The following is an 18,948-nucleotide window of genomic DNA, read 5'->3' as shown; positions in this document are numbered from 1 at the left end:
CCGCCTTCTCAGGCATCTGCCCTTCTGATCAGCCTGCAAAATGCACACAGGGCTCCACCCCAGCGGGCTTCATCCCCGATAGCCAGTTGGCTCCTTGTCAGAATACAAAACTTGAAGATATGAAAGTTTTTATTCTTGTATTTATTTCTCCGGGGAAATAAGTGAATCTAGAGGATAAGGATTTTAGTGTTAGATGTGCTACAATCTACAAAAATGAAATGTATGTTCCTTTGGAGAAGGACCTTACCTCTATTTCTGTACCACTCTTCCACAGAAATGAACAGACTCTTCCTGAAAGAAAATAAAACATTTTCTATTAGATATTCTGAAATTTTAAAAATATAATTACACTACTGTGTTATTTGAAACATCGTATAACCATGTGTGTCTTCCCTTCATTTCTGCAGTATTTAATTAACTATTTTTGAAGTGTATCAAAATATACCATGAATATTTAAAGTTTTAAAAATTACAGTATAAACATTGCCGTTAATTCTCCTCAAAAATCCTCCTCGCTTCAAACGCACCACAGCATCCTTGCCACCACCGTCTGAAGCAGTTCTGTAAGTCAGCTTTCATGAGCGGCTTTCCAAGGTGTAATAAAAAATGCAGTGAACACCGCTGCGCAGCGCCACCCAATGGAAAGGCAGGCTGGTGAGAATTTTACAGTGTGTCCCCACCCACCTTATTCACCGCCTCTGGCACACGTGACTTCAAACTCTTCCCCAAAGTCAAAACGACCATGAAAGGGAAACGCTTTGAAAAGATTCTGGTCATGAAAGCAGCCACAGCAGAACTAAAGAGACTCACAAAAGAGGATGCCAGGAACAGCTTCAGGATGTGGTCAGTGTGTTTGAAGTACAGGAGAAGGGCTGGGGATTTAGCTCAGTGGCACAGTGCCTGCCTGGCAAGCATGAGGTCATGAGTTCTACTACCAGTAATGGGAAAAAAAAAAAAGTGCAGGTGAACATTTCGAGAGGAATTAATGGCAATGTGTCTTGCACTGTAATATATTTTTAAATTTATGTAGTCATCAAATATCAATCATACCTTGTAAATATTTTTTAAAGCAGACCAAAACTTTAATGATATTCTATGAAATCCTAGTAATTCTGTTCCCCATTTTGTTCTTTTACATAATAGCATTCCTTCACAAAGGTCACATCTTTTCCCTATTAGAGAAAATCTGCTTAATGACCCCATTTTATCCCCTTTTTGTTTATTAATGAACAGGTATTATGCAAAATATAAACAAATAATCCAAAACTGGACTTCACTTAGATAATTATAAGTAGTAAAAATTTACAGTAAAATTTTAAAATTCCTCAACTATATTTTATTAGCATTACTTCTGAGTTATAATTATTTCTACCTTGTTTCAGTATGTGCCTGTGGTTCAGTGTGCAAAAGACTAAATGCTACATGCTACAACTTGAGCTAGTCTTAAATATTTGAGCTTCAGTATAAATTAATGTAGATTTAAGGTGTACAATCTAATATTTATTTTTTTTTATTTTTTTATTTTTTGGTTTTTCTCCGGTACCGGGAACCGAACTCACGACCTTGCGCTTGCCAGGCAGGCACTTTTGCTGCTGAGCTAAATCCCCACCCCCTAATATTTAGATTTTTATGTACTCATGTCATGATTGTCAAATTTAAGCTAATTAACAAATCCATCATGGTATAAAGTTGACTTCTGTATGAGTGTGTGTGTGTGTGTGTGTGTGTGTGTGTATTTGAGAACATTTAAAACTTACTGTCTCAGAAAATTTTAAGTGCACAGTATAATAGGTATATACATGAAGACATAGATAGATATCCACAAAAAGGGCTATTGGATCACATGGCAGCTATATTTTTAATATTGTTAGAATCTTGCATACCTCTCACCATGGTAACTGTACCAATTTACATTCCCACCAACAGCATAGAGAGTTCTCTTTTTTCCAAACCTTTCCCAACACTTATTATTTGACATTTTACAATAGCTGTCACACAGATATGATATCGTCTTCATTTCCATGATAATTAGTGTTGAGTGAGTATTTTATGTGCCTGTTGGCTAATTGTATGGTTTCTTTTTAACTTTTTTTTAAATTGGGTTTTTTTTTTCAAGTAGTTAAGGTATACGAGTTTCTTATATATTTCAGATATTTGTCTTTTATCAATATGTGATCTGCACATATTTTCTCCCATTTCACAGGTTACCTGTTTATTTTGTTGATTGTTTCCTTTCATTATTCAGAAACCATTGTGGTCCCCTGGGAAATCTTTACGTTTGTCACCTATACTTTTGATGCTACATCCAGAGTCACTGCCATGGTCACGGTCAAAGAGTTTTTCCCTGTGCTTTCTTTATAATTTTACACTTTGGGGTCTCATGTTTAAGTATCTCTTTTGAATTGACTTTTGTGTAAGATAGAAGATAAAGTTTCAATTTAATTATTTGGTGTGTAGATATCCAGTTTTCCCAACACCATTTGGAGAACAGACGTAATCCCAATGTGCGTTTCTGACACTTTCCCCAAAAATTAATTCACCCACGTACAGTCATTGCTTTTTTTCTTGTATTCTTAAAATTGCCAAAAAGGCTAAAATTCACCATCAAACTGCTAATAAATGATATGGATAGGTTTTGTTCTGTGGTCTAACCTGTGTATGTATCTTGGTTACTTTTCTGTCATTGCTGAGACAAAATACCCAACGCCCAAAATGAAGGAAGGAAAGGTTTATTTAGGTCACAATTTGTGGAGGTTTTGGTCCATACTTGGCTGGCTCTGAGGCAGAGTGGCACATGGCAGAGGGCAAACATTCATGGAGGTGGAAGATAGCAAAGCAACAAGAGCAAAAGCGGGGAGCAACTTTTCCTCCCCTATATTGTAAGCAGGCTACCCCCACTCAGGGGCATGTAGCACTTACATAATCTCTATGCCCTCCACTTGCACGGGCTCAGGATGATACAAAGGACCCAGCCCCCTGCTCCGGCACTCATTTAATCTTCTAAACATCTCACATTAATACAGTGAACAACATCCTAGAGCAGGAAGGGCGTGTCCTTTTCACCCCAGGATGTAGAATAGCTGAGTTACTTAGTTAAACTTCTAGACTCCTCAAGTTGATACAGTGTATCAACCATAACGATATAAATCCATTTACTTCCAATTTCCTAAACCCCAAATGCAGTTATGACTTTTTGAAAGAATTTTTATGCTAGAGGGAGAGAAGACATGCACAGAGGATTGTGGGGAAGCTGACAGCAGGGCCTTCTCCAGCCCAGTCTGTGGCCATGTGGTGACCATGGTCCCTCTGCAGCCCTGCCCTGACCGCACCTTCCAGAGGTGGAGCAGGACGCGGCTCTGTGAGAAGCAATTATGCAACGCTGGATGCTCAGCCTAGAGACCCAGAGGTCTTCTGACTCTCAAATCCTTTACAAACAATGTTTCCTCTTTGAGAAAACTGAAAAATCAGACTGTGATCTTATGTGTCTTTTCTCTGCATTCTAGAAGATTTTGAAGATGTGCCAGCTGCAAAGAAAGCTAAAGGTAAGTGTGTTATCCCTGCCTCTGTTTCCCGTTTCCTCTCAAGGCTGTGAACGTCCTGTCTGTCTAATTTTATTCCAATATCCTTGACCTCATCTGCGCGTTTTAAAGCAGAGTTCATATGGTTGGACTTATTTTTCTTAATAAACTTTCCTTATATTATTTAGGAAATATATTTATTCTCATATTAAATAGCCAGTTATGCATGAACTCATTGACTAATAATTATCAAATGCATTTACTGACTAATCCTCAGAAGTAGTCCTTCAAAATCATCACTTCATCAAGGATCAAAAAATTACTACTGCATCAAAGAGTATAATACTATCATTTCACCCAAGATTAGTTTTTGTTAAGAAGAAAGATAAATCACCTATTCTAGCAGCACTATCGTTAAAGAAGGAAAGGAAAGAAGGAAGGGAGGGAGGAGAGGGGGAGGGAGAGAGGGAGGAATATGTCTCCATCCATAATGTGAACATTTGAACTGAACTTTGGGTCTTTTGATCTTGTTTCCTGAAGGATTTTTAGCTTCCTAGTTTGAGCTCAGTATGAAATAGTGTTTCTATTCCACTTCCAACACTTTTGCAGATGAAAATAGTTTCCCAAAGAATTGTTCTTGCCATTTTAGTTCTGTGACACTGTCCAAGCTTACCTGACAGTGTGAAAAATTATGTGCTGAGTAAAGTTACACAAGAATGAGTGAATGTGTCAGTCTCATAAAATACAATCTACATTTGCATGTGCACTAAGACACCCTTCTAGAGAATGCTGTATCTTTTGTAGGAATGTACATTAGTGTAACCATTATGGTACAGATTCTTAAAAACTAAAATGTACAACTACTGTGTGATATGTCAATACCACTGCTCAAGCATTAGAGCAGAGGGATTCTTGTACTCCTGTAATTGTTGCAGCAGTTTTCACAGACAGCAGCTCAGATATGGAATCAACCTAAATGCCCCTTAGTGGATGGACGGATAAAGAAAATGTGGTACATTCATACAATGGAATGTGGAGTGTTACATAGTCACAAAAAGAACACACTCTTGTCATGTGCAGCAACATGAAGGGAAGTGGGGCATCATATTAAGTAACATCGCCAGATGCATGAAGATCAGTCCCACCAGTGCTCAATCATTTGTGGAGACCAGAAAGTCAATCATGTAAAGCAGAGTGGAGCCGTGTTCACTGGAGACCGGAAATAACTGCTGTGGGTGGGGAGTTAAATAATGGGCACCAAAACACAGAGAGTAAGACTTTGACTTTCTATAGCGCAGAAAGTACCTACTGATGGTATATTTCAGAGTGGCTGAATAGGAAGAGCATGAAATGTCCAACACAGTAAAACAATTACTGATTAAGGAGACAGTCATGCTTGTAATCAGATTGCACCCTTACAGTACTGTAACTCAGCATCAATGGCCTCTTCTCAAGGAAAGAATATGGGAACCAGTTCTCACCTGACAGTATCCAACATCTGAGGGCCAGTTGTCCTGTCGGAGCAAGCTCTGGGAGCATGTCATTTCCTCTTCCATTAGTGCTTCTCCTACTCTCACTTCTGCCTGTTAAATTTCATGTTCAAGGACTGAGAAGAACCTGAATGCTGACCTAGAGGGCAGCTAACTCATGCCTCTTTCCTACTGTGGTCTTGTGGAGTCATTCTCAGAATGACATATGTTTACACACAGTCTAGAAATGTTCATTTTCATATTTTTGTATTCTCTAGAAGAAACTGAAGATGTGTCTTCCCCAAAGAAGCAAAAAAGTAAGTTCATAATTAGATCAAAACTATGAAATCATTCTTTACTGAAGATGGCACATGCAGATGTAAACTTTTGATCCTTTCAAGTAGTCCAATATTACATGGAAAAAGTTTTTAGCACAGACATGAGGATAACATTAAAGTAAATCACTTATATTTCAAGGAGAAAATTGTCATTTTTGTGTCAGGCAAGAATCAGAGTTGGAAGAATTAGGCACAATAGCATTTATTGAAGTGGCATTTACTGTGAGCTATTTCTTCTCAGCTCTGATGCCCACTGCTCTAGCTCAGGCTTGCTTCAAGGTGCATTACTCTCTTTTGTATAATAGATTAGTGGAAGTGATATGAATCTTTTTATATCAAATAGGAAAATTGTAGAAAAAGACTTTAGCAATTCAATTGCTTGGAAATTCACTTCTAAGATTCAAAGCTCTGCTTTACTTTTCTAGCTATGCAGCAGGCTCCTAATATCCAGCCTTCAGAACCCTTAATTTTAGAATGCAATCAATATTCATATGCAGTTATAATATTCACTGCTCAAGATTCTCATTATCCCAGGATGTTCAAATTAGACTTTTTTGATCAGGTGGTGAAGTGATAAATTTCAGATGCACACATGCATTAAATAAAGTCATCCCTGGACAGATTACAGGAAGTAATTTTTGAAATTGATATAACTGAAGTCTTGCTCACATCATGCTTTTAAAATACAGAACTAGACATTTTTCTGAGGAAATGATGTCTGTGGCCTTGGCATTGCTTCTTATATAATGTGCAGGAAATTATAAAAATGTCCTCTATGGTAGCAAAGGTTTCCCATTTTGCATTAATAGTTTATTCATTGGAAAAAAATATGGAGTGCCTACTGTGTTCCAAGCATTGATTTATACATGCTGGGATTGCTGCACCAGGTAAAGATACTCCTTGTAAGTCTAACACATTCAGCTTGTGAGAAATATAGAAACAGTCCAATGATAATTTTAACTGTTTTTGCAAAATCCATAAGAAAAGAAATTATAAATCAACATGGGCATGTTTCTAATTTATACAACACTCTCCCGATTGCTGGTCTACTAGTTTAATCTGCATCCATATTACATAAATACTCAAAACTTCTTATTTTATAAATAAATACTGAAACATAATTCAACAGATGTAGGTAGATGACTTCAGTGCCAGTCTCCTGATTGGGATATTGTGCTATAGTTTTGTAATAAGTTTCATTAGAGGAGCCTAGGTGAAAGTGCATAAGGTATCTCTGTGTTATTTCTTACAATTACTTTTACAGTTATCTCAAAATAAAAAATTAATTAAAGATAAAAAGACAGAACATAGTTACTTTTAGTTTAAAAAGGTACCAACTATTTTAAGTTTCTTTAAAGGATTTATTGCATCCAAACAATATTTTCTATTTTAATGTTATCATAAAGTAGTTCTACAACCTTATGTCTTTGAGTCTCTTATGTAAGCTGGAAAATTTATACCCTTAATGATATTTTCATGAACAGCTTATTCAATGTCAGTTAAATAAATGTGCCAGAAGTGTGCTTACACTGGATAAGGGTCAGCAGAAAGGTAGCCACTTGTCTTACTCACTTTCTCATCATTTTAACAAATACCCAGCATCCACGTTAGAGGAGGAGAGGCTTATTTGGCTTACATGTCAGAAGTTTCAGTCCGTGCTCACCAGACTTAAACACAGAAATGGCATGGGACAGTGTCTGGCTGGAGCAGAGATGTTCACACCACAGGTGTGACTCTCAGACATCACACACACACACACACACACACACACACACACACATTACCTTCCATAGGACAAGATCAAGTTCTGAAATGTGTTCCTACATACAGTCTCTATGACAGTCTTGTACTCCCATAGATTCTATACACTAAGCACCCAGGTATTCTCCAAGGACATTTGTATTATCATTTAGTAAGGGCTTACAGTATTCTGGGAAGGATTGATTCTAAGCACTCCACCTATGCTGACTCTAATTTTTCTGTTTGTGAAGTTTGTCATGTATTGTTCTTATGCAAGAAGAATCCAAGACTCAAAGAGATTTAGTAACTTGCCAGTAGCAGTCACTATCCTGCCTCACTGGGCTGTAACCCCACTCCTGGCCATATTTTGCATGTTTTAACATCCATTCTGCCCTCTTCCTCAGCTCCCATCAGTTTCTTCCAATGTGTCTATTTGGACGGGTACAACGGCTATGGATTCCAGTTTCCCTTCACTCCTGTGCAGCGCCCTGGAGAGAACTCTGGCAAACCCAGTCCTTCAGGACAGAAGCAGCAAGAGTAGACACCACACACACACACACACACACACACACACACACACACACGACCCTTACAAGTGCTTTACAACTGGGAAAATGAAATTTTCGGTTTGGCCCACAGTGGCCAGGCGATTGAAGGCATGTCATCCTGAAGATTTCTTTGAAGATGTTTTACTCTTCTGCCTGGTGTAGAGACAATGGGTGGGCGATGGGATTGAATAATAAGCAAATGTGTGGAAGGGTCTGATACACAACAATCCGTCATTAGCGTTCGTGGCTGTGAGAAGGCGCTGCTTGCATTTTGCTACTTCCAATCACTGTAAGGTTGTACACAAACTAAAGTTTACATAAGACTGGTTTTTTGAAATGTAATTGACACATTAGCAAAATTAAATTTCTGGGTTCAGTTAGATTTTTGTTTTTTAAAAAAGTAACATAAACCTCACCCTAGTTTAAAGGGTACAGGAGTTTATGTAAAAGACTCTTATGGATCAAGTAGGATCCGAACTCAATTTGTGCAGGAAGTGGATACTGAATAGTTTCATTCTATCTACCTGTTTCTATTTTAGTCATGATAGTACTGTAGAAGTGGCCAAGCGTTGCATCAAATTCTGCTTGCTGTATGTTCCCTGTGATACTCTTATGCTCAGGATATCTCTGAACTTTAGACTCAGTACGATGAAGAATAAATGATTGATGAATCTTATCTCTAGGATTTGTCTTGAGCTACAATTAAGACATTCACTCAGGCAGAGTGAAGACAATTCAATTAAGACATCCACTCCATCCAGGTAGGCAAGTCTGTTGAATCATTTGTTTAAATAGAAGCAGATGACGTAGATTCTTAGATTTCTCCAGACTGTGGCCTAATGAAATTGCCACTGATGTGAAGTTTCAGGTCAATCATGAAACATGGGTGATAAATACAAACTATGTTCATGTTGTGGAAGTGTTCACATTCTTTTCATGAAATTAAGAGCTTTCTTTTTTAAAATGGAAAAACAGGACAGCCACCCAGCTGTAAGGAAAACGTTTCAACTGGGGATGCTTTCATGCCACACCTGCTGTTTAGGCAGTTGGTCATCAGCACCCATGAAATAGACAGTTTTAACTCACTTGACAATTCCTCGCTGGAAATGACAACTATGGTTTTGTCATTTTTCTAGTGACAGAAACACTCATGTTCTTTACAAAGTTTTGATATCAACTCAAGGTCATGTTTCTGTGATCTTTTACAATGTTTACAGTTGCAAAAACTTCTGACAAAGTAACTCAGAAAATAATTTGAGTTATCTTTTCTGGCATTATACTTATCTTCATCAAGGTCTGATCTTGCCAGATCCTGTATTATCCAGGTGAATTCTTTTCAACAAATGCAACTATGGCTTTTTTAAAAACACATATCAGTGTTGCTAAAAATCCTTATTCTAGGACATCTATCATACACTCACTGTTAAAAAATGGATTTTAAAGAGTTTTGTGAAGGAAGTTGATCTCAGCCAGATGCTGGCAGATCTCATTCACACCACAAAAGCCAACAGCACAATGAATCAGATTAATGACACATTTGCAAGGAGGGGCACATCCTGGAAGTAATTTCAGGTCGAAACAGATAGTTTACAAAGCCCCTTCATGTAGCTGGATAAACTTACGAGCAGCACAGTGAGCCAAGCTTATTGTTAAATTGCTCTCCTACCTGCTGAATTTAAAAAGTAAAGGAACCAACAGCAAGGCAATAACTGTTTTGTATTTCATAGGACAGAATGTCATATCATTGAATGATTACCTTTCAATGACAAGTGATCACTTAACTCCTTTCTCACCGTCAGGCACTGGACTCTGTCAGATACAAATAAAGCAATACCTTCTATCTCCAGTGATAACCTGACCTTGGGAAGTTTACTAAATGGACTGCATTTATTTTTGTAAGTGTGAAGTAGGGATAAGAAGTCTAACATCCTAAACTCACACAGGTACCATGAGGAATGATCACATATCTTCCTGTGTATGTGACATCAGAATAGATTTCTGAAATAATACTTTTGGACATGGCACTATGTTTTCTCTGAAAACTCTTCCATAGTATGTTGTCATTTCTTTTATGCTCATTTTGAAAATGATTTAATAACAGGTAAAATATGCATACTTTACTGTACTTAGAATTTAGGTAAACTGATTATAATGTAAGAAACTTTAATTGTTTAAATTCATCTGATTGAGATTACAATGGAGATAGCACTTTTAAAATATCATCCTAAATTGTCATCTGTTCCAATCAAATAAAATATTTCTAACCCTTTCAGTTTGATGTCTTATATTTTAAAAGGAAAAGATAAATGGTTACATCTTCTCTTTAATAATTCGTTACTAATGTTATATTACCCATGAACACGTATTTAGTAATTGTGTTAATTTTCTATTTTGTTACCAGGCCTGGTGGCACACACCTGTAATCCCAACACTCTGGAGGCTGAGGCAGGAGGATCTTTGCAAGTTCAAGACTAGCCTGAGCTACGAAGTGCGCTCAAGGCCAGCCTGAACTGCATAGCGAGACCCTGTCTCAAAAAAATAAATAAATAAATAAATAAATAAATAATAGTAACAATAAATTTTCTATTTTGGCAAGCTGATATGAGCTATCTTTTCCAACTCTTTCTCTGCCCACCTCTAACCCTCTCTGAAGAGTTGATGTTATATAAAAAATAAAAATTTATTTCACCTAAGGTTTTCAATTTATGCTTACTTTTCATAAATTCTGAGAAAATATCATTACAATATAGCAAAGATTATTTTTGCAATTATCCTAGCATCAGCTGTTTCTACCTTGAATCATTCTGACGTATCCTTGTGAAAAGTCATGAGAGAAATATTTCAAAGCAATGCTACATACTTAAAGATTCAGCTTATTTCCTGTAGTAATTTTGCTGGAAAGGGAAAAAAAAGGAATAACAACTATTGCTGGTAGGAGACTCAATGATCATCTAGTCCAACTGAATACAAAGAACATTAAAATCCTTCCTAGAGAGATTCAGATGTTTGTCCAAATTCACTCATCATTTCAAAGCTAGACTTTGAACCTTTAAACTTTGAGCCTTTGAATCTTTGAACTTTCCTCAAGGTTTTATTGCAAACCTTGGTTGATTTCTCCAGCACGTTCTGCTACATCTTTCAAATAATGATCAGAGTCAGAAATATAACCCTCTGTGAAAAGAGATAGAGATAAAGCAAAGGAATTCTAGGGGGAGGTTAGGGGACCTGACATGGACACAGTGCTGATTAGTGCCAGAACTATATGGAGAACTCAGGTCTTTGCTAATCCAGTACACGACCTCTTGCCTAGGTCCCTTTCTTCTGACATCTCTGCTATCACAAAGCTCCCCTTTGTAATTTGCACACTTACTGAGACACAGAAATGCAGCACAGCTCCCTGCGAACTGGCCTCTTCACAGCCTCCTTTGCCCTGCTCCTCCCATGACCCTATCATGGGAACTTCATGCTTCGTGCTTGAGTAACACTGAGACATTCCCACAGGTACTTTCCTGTGTGTGTGACATAAAGAGCTAGAATTTCCCAATCTATTGGACTGTATAAGAATTCATTAGCCATTCCACTAAAAATTCCAACTATTGTCCCTGGGTGAAAAGGAAGAAATAGTAGCTCACTTTAAATGACTTATAACCCCTCAAAAGGTGCAGAATAATAATGGTAACAACAACAGAATAATAAGAGCAATGATTACAAAGCACATTGCAACACTCAAGGAAAGCTCGTAATAATGGAAATGAATTGTTGCTTCTCAGTGTTTAAGACTCATACAATTCCTAGCAAGAAGCATCCCTCAGCAAAGCGGCAAGAACACGGCGGGAAATTCCTGCTTTCTCACGCAGCCACAGTCAGCAGCAAGCCAGGTCCCCTCTGCGACAGCATCAACTTCCTTGTGTCACTCTCTGCCAGACTCGGAGCTCGAAGGAACTACTACACCCACTCACTGGGGCTGTTTCTACCTCTTTACCCGCCATATTCAAAGCCCCATTAACCAACTTAATCACCACTCAGTAGACAATCCCATGTCTCCAGGTGGCTCTGACAGGCCAGATGTGTTTTGAGAACATCTGTGCTGGGCTAGAGTCCAAGTGGCCCTCAGAGCTGAGGTCAGACTCAGGCTAAGAGCCACACTGGTCATTCATCTCTGGTCCTCGTTGGTCCTACTTTCCTTCTAAATGAAAGTAAACGTTCCTGTTGCAAAGGACTTTATCTTTTGTCGGGCCAGGATTCTAGGAGAGGACTTTGTACAGACACATTATCCATAGCACCTTTCAAGTTCCCTTCAGTTTTATTATAAAATGATCCAAATACAACTGCACTAAAGATCTCCTGTTGCTAAATGAAGCAGAGCAGCCAATGAAAATCAGAACTGTATGAGGCAGTCATGAAGATGAAGACATTGCCCTGGCAAATATGATTTTGCTTTTATAGAAGAAAAAATCACTGCTTTGTGTCATTTCCATGAAATTTCCATACATTGATGTCAACAAAGTATGACAACAAAAGATCCTCAATTTACTGATCAGTACTGTGGGTGAAAAGCTGAGATGCACCTGAGACTCATATACCCAGAGACACTGCCGCAGAATTTAGTGTCCCTCAAAACATCCGAAGGAGTTCCAGCAGCCTGTTAGTGATGTTACTGCTGAGATAAGTGCTACTGTAGCCTCCCTGATCATGAAACCAGTGAGCATATGACTCTTACTCGGGAAAGAAGTGTTACTGCAGATTGCTGAAACTTGTATTCAAATCCTTGTCCTCCAAGTTGCTTTGCTCTACTTAGTGTCTTGTGTCTAACCTTCCACATGACAGCTCAGGAGCCAATCTGTAATGGTTTGGGGGATATTGCCAGGGAACAATATAATATAGGACGCATATTTTATAGGTCATTTATAACAGTCACCCAAAGAATGATATGCAAAAGAGTGTAGGAAATCTGTCCACACACTACAGACCAAGGCATCTAGCTGAAAGCTTGGATCCCATGGCAATGTCCTGCATGAATCCAGCTGAAGACCTATAAAGCTCGTAACAGTGCCTCACATGAATCCAACTGGAGGCCTAGAGCCCATGACAATGTTTCATGCAGGCCTGCTTCACTGATCTGCACTGGGAAGGCCCAAAGGTCAGTGGTGGAATCTAGACAGTCCGTGCCAGCAAGATGAAGGATCTGTGCTAGTGGGCTGAGGGATCTGCACTGGAGCCAGGAAGCAATGCTCAAAGTAAGAATCAGAGCTCTCCTGGAAGGTACCACAGCCATCCTCAGCAACAGTGAGGTCCCCAGTTCCTCCAGTGGTGAAGACAGCTGAGTTCCCATCAGGAAGGCCAACGCAGCAAGCTTCTTCAGGAGACTAAGCTGTACACCTTCTTGCCCTCTGGAACCAGGAAGCAATGCTCAGAGTGAGGACCAGAGCTCCCCCAAAGTGAACCAAAGCCATTCTCAGTACCAACAAGGCCCCAAGCTCCTTGGAGGATGAAAACAGCCAAGTTCATCAGGAAAGCCAGCACAATAAGCTCCTCCAATAGAACCGACAGCTCCTCACAGCTTCTACCAGCTCCCAACAGCCTTTCTCTGCTCCCAACAGCCTAACTTCTTGTTCTGAAGCTCTGCCTCTTATGCTGCTGGCAACAGTCCCCAGGTGGGCCTCCACACCCAGCACCACGCTCACTCAGTTCAGCTGGGGGTTATAAGCTGACCACCAGTTGTCAACCCACTACACGGTCCACACCCTTGCAAGAAATCTCATGAAGAATGTGTGCTCTAGGTCTATTTCCTATGCTCTTGGGCCTTGGGTATTTGGGCACAGAAGCTAACAGAACATGTGTCTTCTTCCTGTCCTGTAGAGAACTTTGAAGCCTTCAGCTTGTCCTCTGTCCCCCTACCATGTGGCCTCTCAAATCTCCCTGAGAAGTGTCAACTTTTGGAAGCCAACTGGTGCGCTATTTCTACTAGAACAAGCATAAAATTCATATAAAAAGTTGAAATTTCTTCATAGAAAATAATTTAGCATTCATAAATACCAATGTTCTACCTCCAACGTTGTTAATCTAGACATGATTTGAGGTAAATGCAGAAAAATATATTGCACAAGTTTCTGTTATTCAGAATGAACTACTAAATATCTTTGCCTAATATCTTAAAGTAAATGTATTTATTTCTTCTCAGATGAAGTTTTAATATGGATGAGAAGATTACTGAGACATTTTTTAAAGAATAAGGAGGAGAGTTTAATTTGCAATCAGTTCAGCTGCAGAATTGTAAGACTATTCAGCAAAGATTTTTATAGATCATTTTGAATAATAATAATCTGATGCCAGTTTCTCAGAGTTCTGAAAATAATGTCAATTTAAAATCTCATCATGAGCCACACAGAAAAATACTTTCAAGAAATGAAAAGGCCGTGATTCATACCATTAACAACCTCAGCTTTACACTTGTACCTTTGATGTGACAGTAGTCTTTAATTTTCCTTAGTTCAAAAAGATCTTTGCCTAAAATATGAAAGCAATTACACTCACCATTTTGTCTGAGTTGGTTAGAGTTGTAAAAAGGAAACATCGTATTCATTTCTAGGATGACGTAGCTACACTGCTGAACTCTGCTAAAACTCTTCAGTGCTGAAAGGCTTAAAATACCTTCAGCTTGGCTGCTGACGTCATTCCTGCTGCGACTCACTCTGGTACGACTATTGAGGACTTTTCAGAATCACAACCTGCAATCACTGAGTAGCTGAATGGGAACTGGTGATTGTCATTTCCCTCCCACATGATCTCCTGCGCTTCATCAGATACTAAGACTGAGCATATTTATCTAGCGTAATGATTGCTTAGGACACATTTGGAGAAACAGCACAGAAATCGCACTTGTCATTTTATGTGAAAATAATAAAAAACGTATTTATTATAAAACGGACTATCTCCTACAGAAAATGAAACGGCAACACACTTTTATTTTCTGTAATTTAATTTCAGGCTATTAACTTCAGTCAAATAGAAAGCTTCTCCAGGTGTGTTGCCACACACCTGTAATCCCAGCACTCGGGAGGCTGAGGCAGGAGGGTCGTTGCGAGTTTGAGGCCAGCCTGGCCTACAAAGTGAGCTCCACGCCAACCTGAACTGCATAGCGAGACCCCGTCTCAAAAAGACAAAAAAGAAGAAAGAAATAGGAAGTTCCTGAAATAAAGAAAAGCAGTTGAAGCACATTGGAGAGTTTCGTCTTTCCTCCCCCTTTGGTTAACAGAAAATTCCTGTATGAAGCTGTCTGCAGAAGCCCCGTGTGAAGGCTGAGGCGAGAGATCCACAAGCGGGAGCTGGGTCTGGACAGCTCAGCAGCTTAGTGAGATTCCGCCGCAAAGTAAAAATTAAAAACGGCCGGGAGTGTAGTTCCGTGGGAAGTCCCTGGGTTCAATCCTCAGCACTCAAAAATTAAATAAATGAAGAAATACAGCTAAGCAAGTTGTACTGAAGATGTTACCATGTTTCTATAAATTACTAGAATATATTAGTAATCCAAGGAATGACTAAAAGGAAAACAACATATGCTGTTCTGAGACAGGGTCTTGCTATGTAGTTCAGGCTGGCCTTGAACTTACGATGCAGCAAGGCTGGCCTCAAACTCACATCAGAACTCCTGCCTCAGCCTCCTGAATACTGAGGCCACAGGAAAGCACCGCCATGCCGAGCTAGTCAGAACTGTATTTAAAAATGAATATTTAACCATGTACTTTATTTTATATTCAATACTTTCTATTTATAAAGTAGCATTCATTTGACCACCCCTCACTGTAGTAATGATGCAGGGACTTTAAATGCTGGTAGAATAGTGCATACATAGAAGAACTGCAATCATAGAAATTTTGAATTTAATAGACAGCACTGTAATTTGACTATTGGGACACATGAAGCCCATTTAATTAAATTACTTAAATTACAAATTTGTGTAAAAGCAGAACTGAAATAAGTGATATGATTTTGAATAGCACATAGTAAATAAATATTAGGTAATCTATCTCTTTTTGCTTTCCAAGAAAATATTGATAAAAACATGATGACAACTGAGGAGCATTTTCTATATTTTACTAAATTAGTTCATTAAAACTATATATGTACACAGTAATCATTGTTTTTTAAAATTTCAATATATCCAATTAAATTTTCTGCTTCCTTCTATTAAGTAATTTTCAATAGGTTCATTTCTCTCTATTTTCTTATTTTTCTTTTCTTCTTTCTCATTTGTTTTTTCAGTTATTTTTACCTAATTCTATGAACTTTTTCTTTAGTCTCTGAGTTCATTATCACACATTTTCCTTCTTTGTCTTCCTCCTTTTTTTTCTTTTTCAAATTTTATTTCTTTTGTTTTTCCTTTTCCCACTCACTACTTTTAAATATAGTTACTATGGATCTTTATTTTACTTTTTAGTTCTTTATTTCACTCTATGCTATTGTTACTGAATTCTTTTCAGTTGTTAATGGTGGTATAGTTGTTGCATTTAATGTCTACCATATGTCCATACTGTTTGTTTCTGGGTCAATATTATTATTGCAGATCTCTTTTCTGTTATAAAGGGTCATATAATTGAAGCTGGTATCACTGTAGCTTTTATTGTTTCCCATGGTATATTAATATCTAGTTTCTTTTGATCCTGTTGTGATTGCTGATTCCTTTGCCGTTGCCCACACTGTTGCACGTGCTGCTGTCACTGGTTTGCGCTGTGTACCAGTTGCGTTGTTATCGTACCGTACTTCATTTTCTCTGTGTGTGAGACTCGCAATACTACGCTAAGTTAGAGAGAGGAAATACCAAAATATAACCACGTAGAAGGACCCATAACAGAGAGGAAGTTTCTAACTAAGGTTTCCACAGTAGTGACAGTTTTTCTATACTAATAAATCTACAACTTGAAGCACAAACACAATAGAAATATAAGAAAACAAGTCAAGAAGATGCCTCCAAAACCCTTAAGCCCCTAGAAGCTGATCCTGTGGATGTTCAAGTAGAGAAAGTTACAAGCAGTCAACAGCCAAACAGTCAAAATGTGTGAAAAACTGAAAAAAAGAAATATATAAACAGATTTCAAAGGTATTCAGTGAGTTTAAAGAGGTTTTTATTAAACAGATAAGGAATTTGATTAGGAAATATTTAATGAGTTTAAAGAAGAAATAAGCAATAAGCTGACTCAAACAAGACATGAATGACTAGTCTGGTAAAAAATAAGAAATTATGAAAAAAAGAAGAAATACATGATTCAAAAACCTTAACAGAAGGCATGATTTTAAAATGTGGTACTTATACAGAATAGAGCACTACTCTATCACAAAGAATGATAAATTTGAGTCATTTGTAGGCATATGAATGGATCTTGATACAATAATAATAAATAAAATAAGTCAGGCAAAAGTTTAAGTCAGACAAAAGCTTAATTATTGCATAGCTTCTCTTATATGAGAAACCCAAGGAATAAATAGTTCAAAGAGTTGGTGAAAAGACAGGTGATAGGAAATAGGGAGACAGATGTTTGCTAAGCGGGAAAGAGGTTTTGTGGCAGAGAGGGGAAAGGGCGAGAAAAGAAAGGGAACAAAAATAATTAAGACACGTCATGTACACAATGAACGTAATCAACATGCTACACAGACGTGCCAATTTTTGAAATTACAAAACAATAATAATGCATAAAACAAAGCATGAGTAGCAGATTTGACCAATATGAAGGCAGAGTATCAGAGAATTAAGATAAGGTGGATGCGGTAGATCACAAACTCAATGACACCTTTAAAAAAGGCAGCACACTATGCAAGCTGCTAGGTGATTCAAGAAATCACTGCCACAACAGGGTGTGGAGACACACCTGTAATTCCAGAACTCAGGAGGCTGAGACAGGAGGACTGCTGTCAGTTTGAGGTCAGCCTGTGCTATGTAGTGAGTTCAAGTCAGCCCTGAACTTCATAGTAAGACCTTGTCTCAAAATAAAACAAGACAATAATAGCAAAAAGTTATCAGAATTATAGAAATCAGGAAAAATAGAAGTGATTCAAAGATATAAAAATGTATTCACTGAAATCATAGCATTAAAACATTCTATATCAAAGGAAATACTACAATATTCAAGTACAAGAGCCAGAGAGAGCCCCAAAGGGCCACAACCAGAGAAGAACCTTCCTGTGACACACCATAGGCAGACTTCCAGAAATTCAACAGAAGACATTACTAAAATGTATTGCACGTATAGTGGATTTTTAAGGCCAGGAGAGCTTGGAGGAAAGGTTGTGAATCCCTCAAAGGAAACAACTGTCAACACAGACTTCTACATCCTGTGCAATTAGCCTTCAAAATTGACAGTGAAGTAATACATGACCAGTAAACAAGCACTGCAAAATTACTCCAGGGAATCCTAGATGGAGACAGGAGGCCACCAGCACCAAAAAGCCCAAGTATATGTGTAAGTGGGAGAGTAGTCCAACAAAAGAAAAACCCAAAGTAATCAGCACTGGAGAAATACACAACAACAGAGGCCAGGACACCCCTCACAACAATAATTCTTAGTGTCGAGAGTCTTACCTCCCCCATGAAAAGACACAGACTGGCAGATTACACTTAAAAAAGACTGCAATCGTGTGTTATTTACAGAAGTCTTACCACAACCAAAAAGAAGATCATAGATAGTTAAAAGTTTGGAGGATGATACTCCATGAGCCTGGAGCCCAAAAGAAAAAAGAAGCAGCTATTTTATTCTCCGTACAACAAACCAAGCCAAAACTTATCAGAAGAGACAAGTCTGCTCACTACCTAGTGGTGGAGGCAAAAGTTCAAGGTAAACCAATAGCGATTAACCTATGCAGTGAGTGTTGGTAAACCCAGTTTGATAAAATAAAGGCTACTGGACATAAAAAGACATACAGACACCAACATGATCATAGCAGAACCCGGCAATCTCTCCCTCTCACAATTAGACAGGTAAACCAGACCAAAAGTTAACAAAGAAATATCATAGTTTAAACACAACTGTACAACAGCATGCACAATTTTCTCAGCAGCACAGTGAACTTTTTCTAAAGTAGGTCATGTCTCAGTCCACAAAATTCCTTATATGAACTGAAATAATCCTCTGCACACTATCACAGCACAGGGGAATGAAGCTAGCAATTAATGGTAAAAGAAACTGAAAGTACTTGGAATTTAAATAATATATGATTGAATAAATAATGCATCTTAGAAGACATTAAGGAAGAAATAACAATGTTACTAGAATCAAATGACAGTGGAAGCATATGCCAAATCCAATGGGACACAATGAAAGCTACTCAGAGAGGGATGTTTATAGCT

The 18,948-nt window shown here is 38.2% G+C and overlaps 1 protein-coding gene across 1 annotated transcript in view; it reads left to right on the top strand.

The window, feature by feature from the left end:
* Nucleotides 1-7,609, top strand: part of LOC102027006 (triadin-like) — a 36,320-nt gene extending 28,711 nt beyond the window's left edge. Inside the window, exons 12-14 of the mRNA XM_013516583.1 lie at nucleotides 3,504-3,542; nucleotides 5,266-5,304; nucleotides 7,470-7,609. Coding sequence (XP_013372037.1) covers nucleotides 3,504-3,542; nucleotides 5,266-5,304; nucleotides 7,470-7,606 — 215 coding nt within the window. The 3' untranslated portion in view covers nucleotides 7,607-7,609. The remainder of the gene's footprint in view (nucleotides 1-3,503; nucleotides 3,543-5,265; nucleotides 5,305-7,469) is intronic.
* The last annotated feature ends 11,339 nt before the right edge of the window (nucleotides 7,610-18,948 follow it).

This window comes from Chinchilla lanigera, unplaced genomic scaffold (assembly GCF_000276665.1).
Source record: "Chinchilla lanigera isolate Chin_1 unplaced genomic scaffold, ChiLan1.0 scaffold00035, whole genome shotgun sequence".
NCBI classification, from domain to species: Eukaryota; Metazoa; Chordata; class Mammalia; order Rodentia; family Chinchillidae; genus Chinchilla; species Chinchilla lanigera.
The sequence above is the reverse complement of the archived record's forward strand: the minus strand, read 5'-3'. Positions and strand labels throughout refer to the sequence as shown.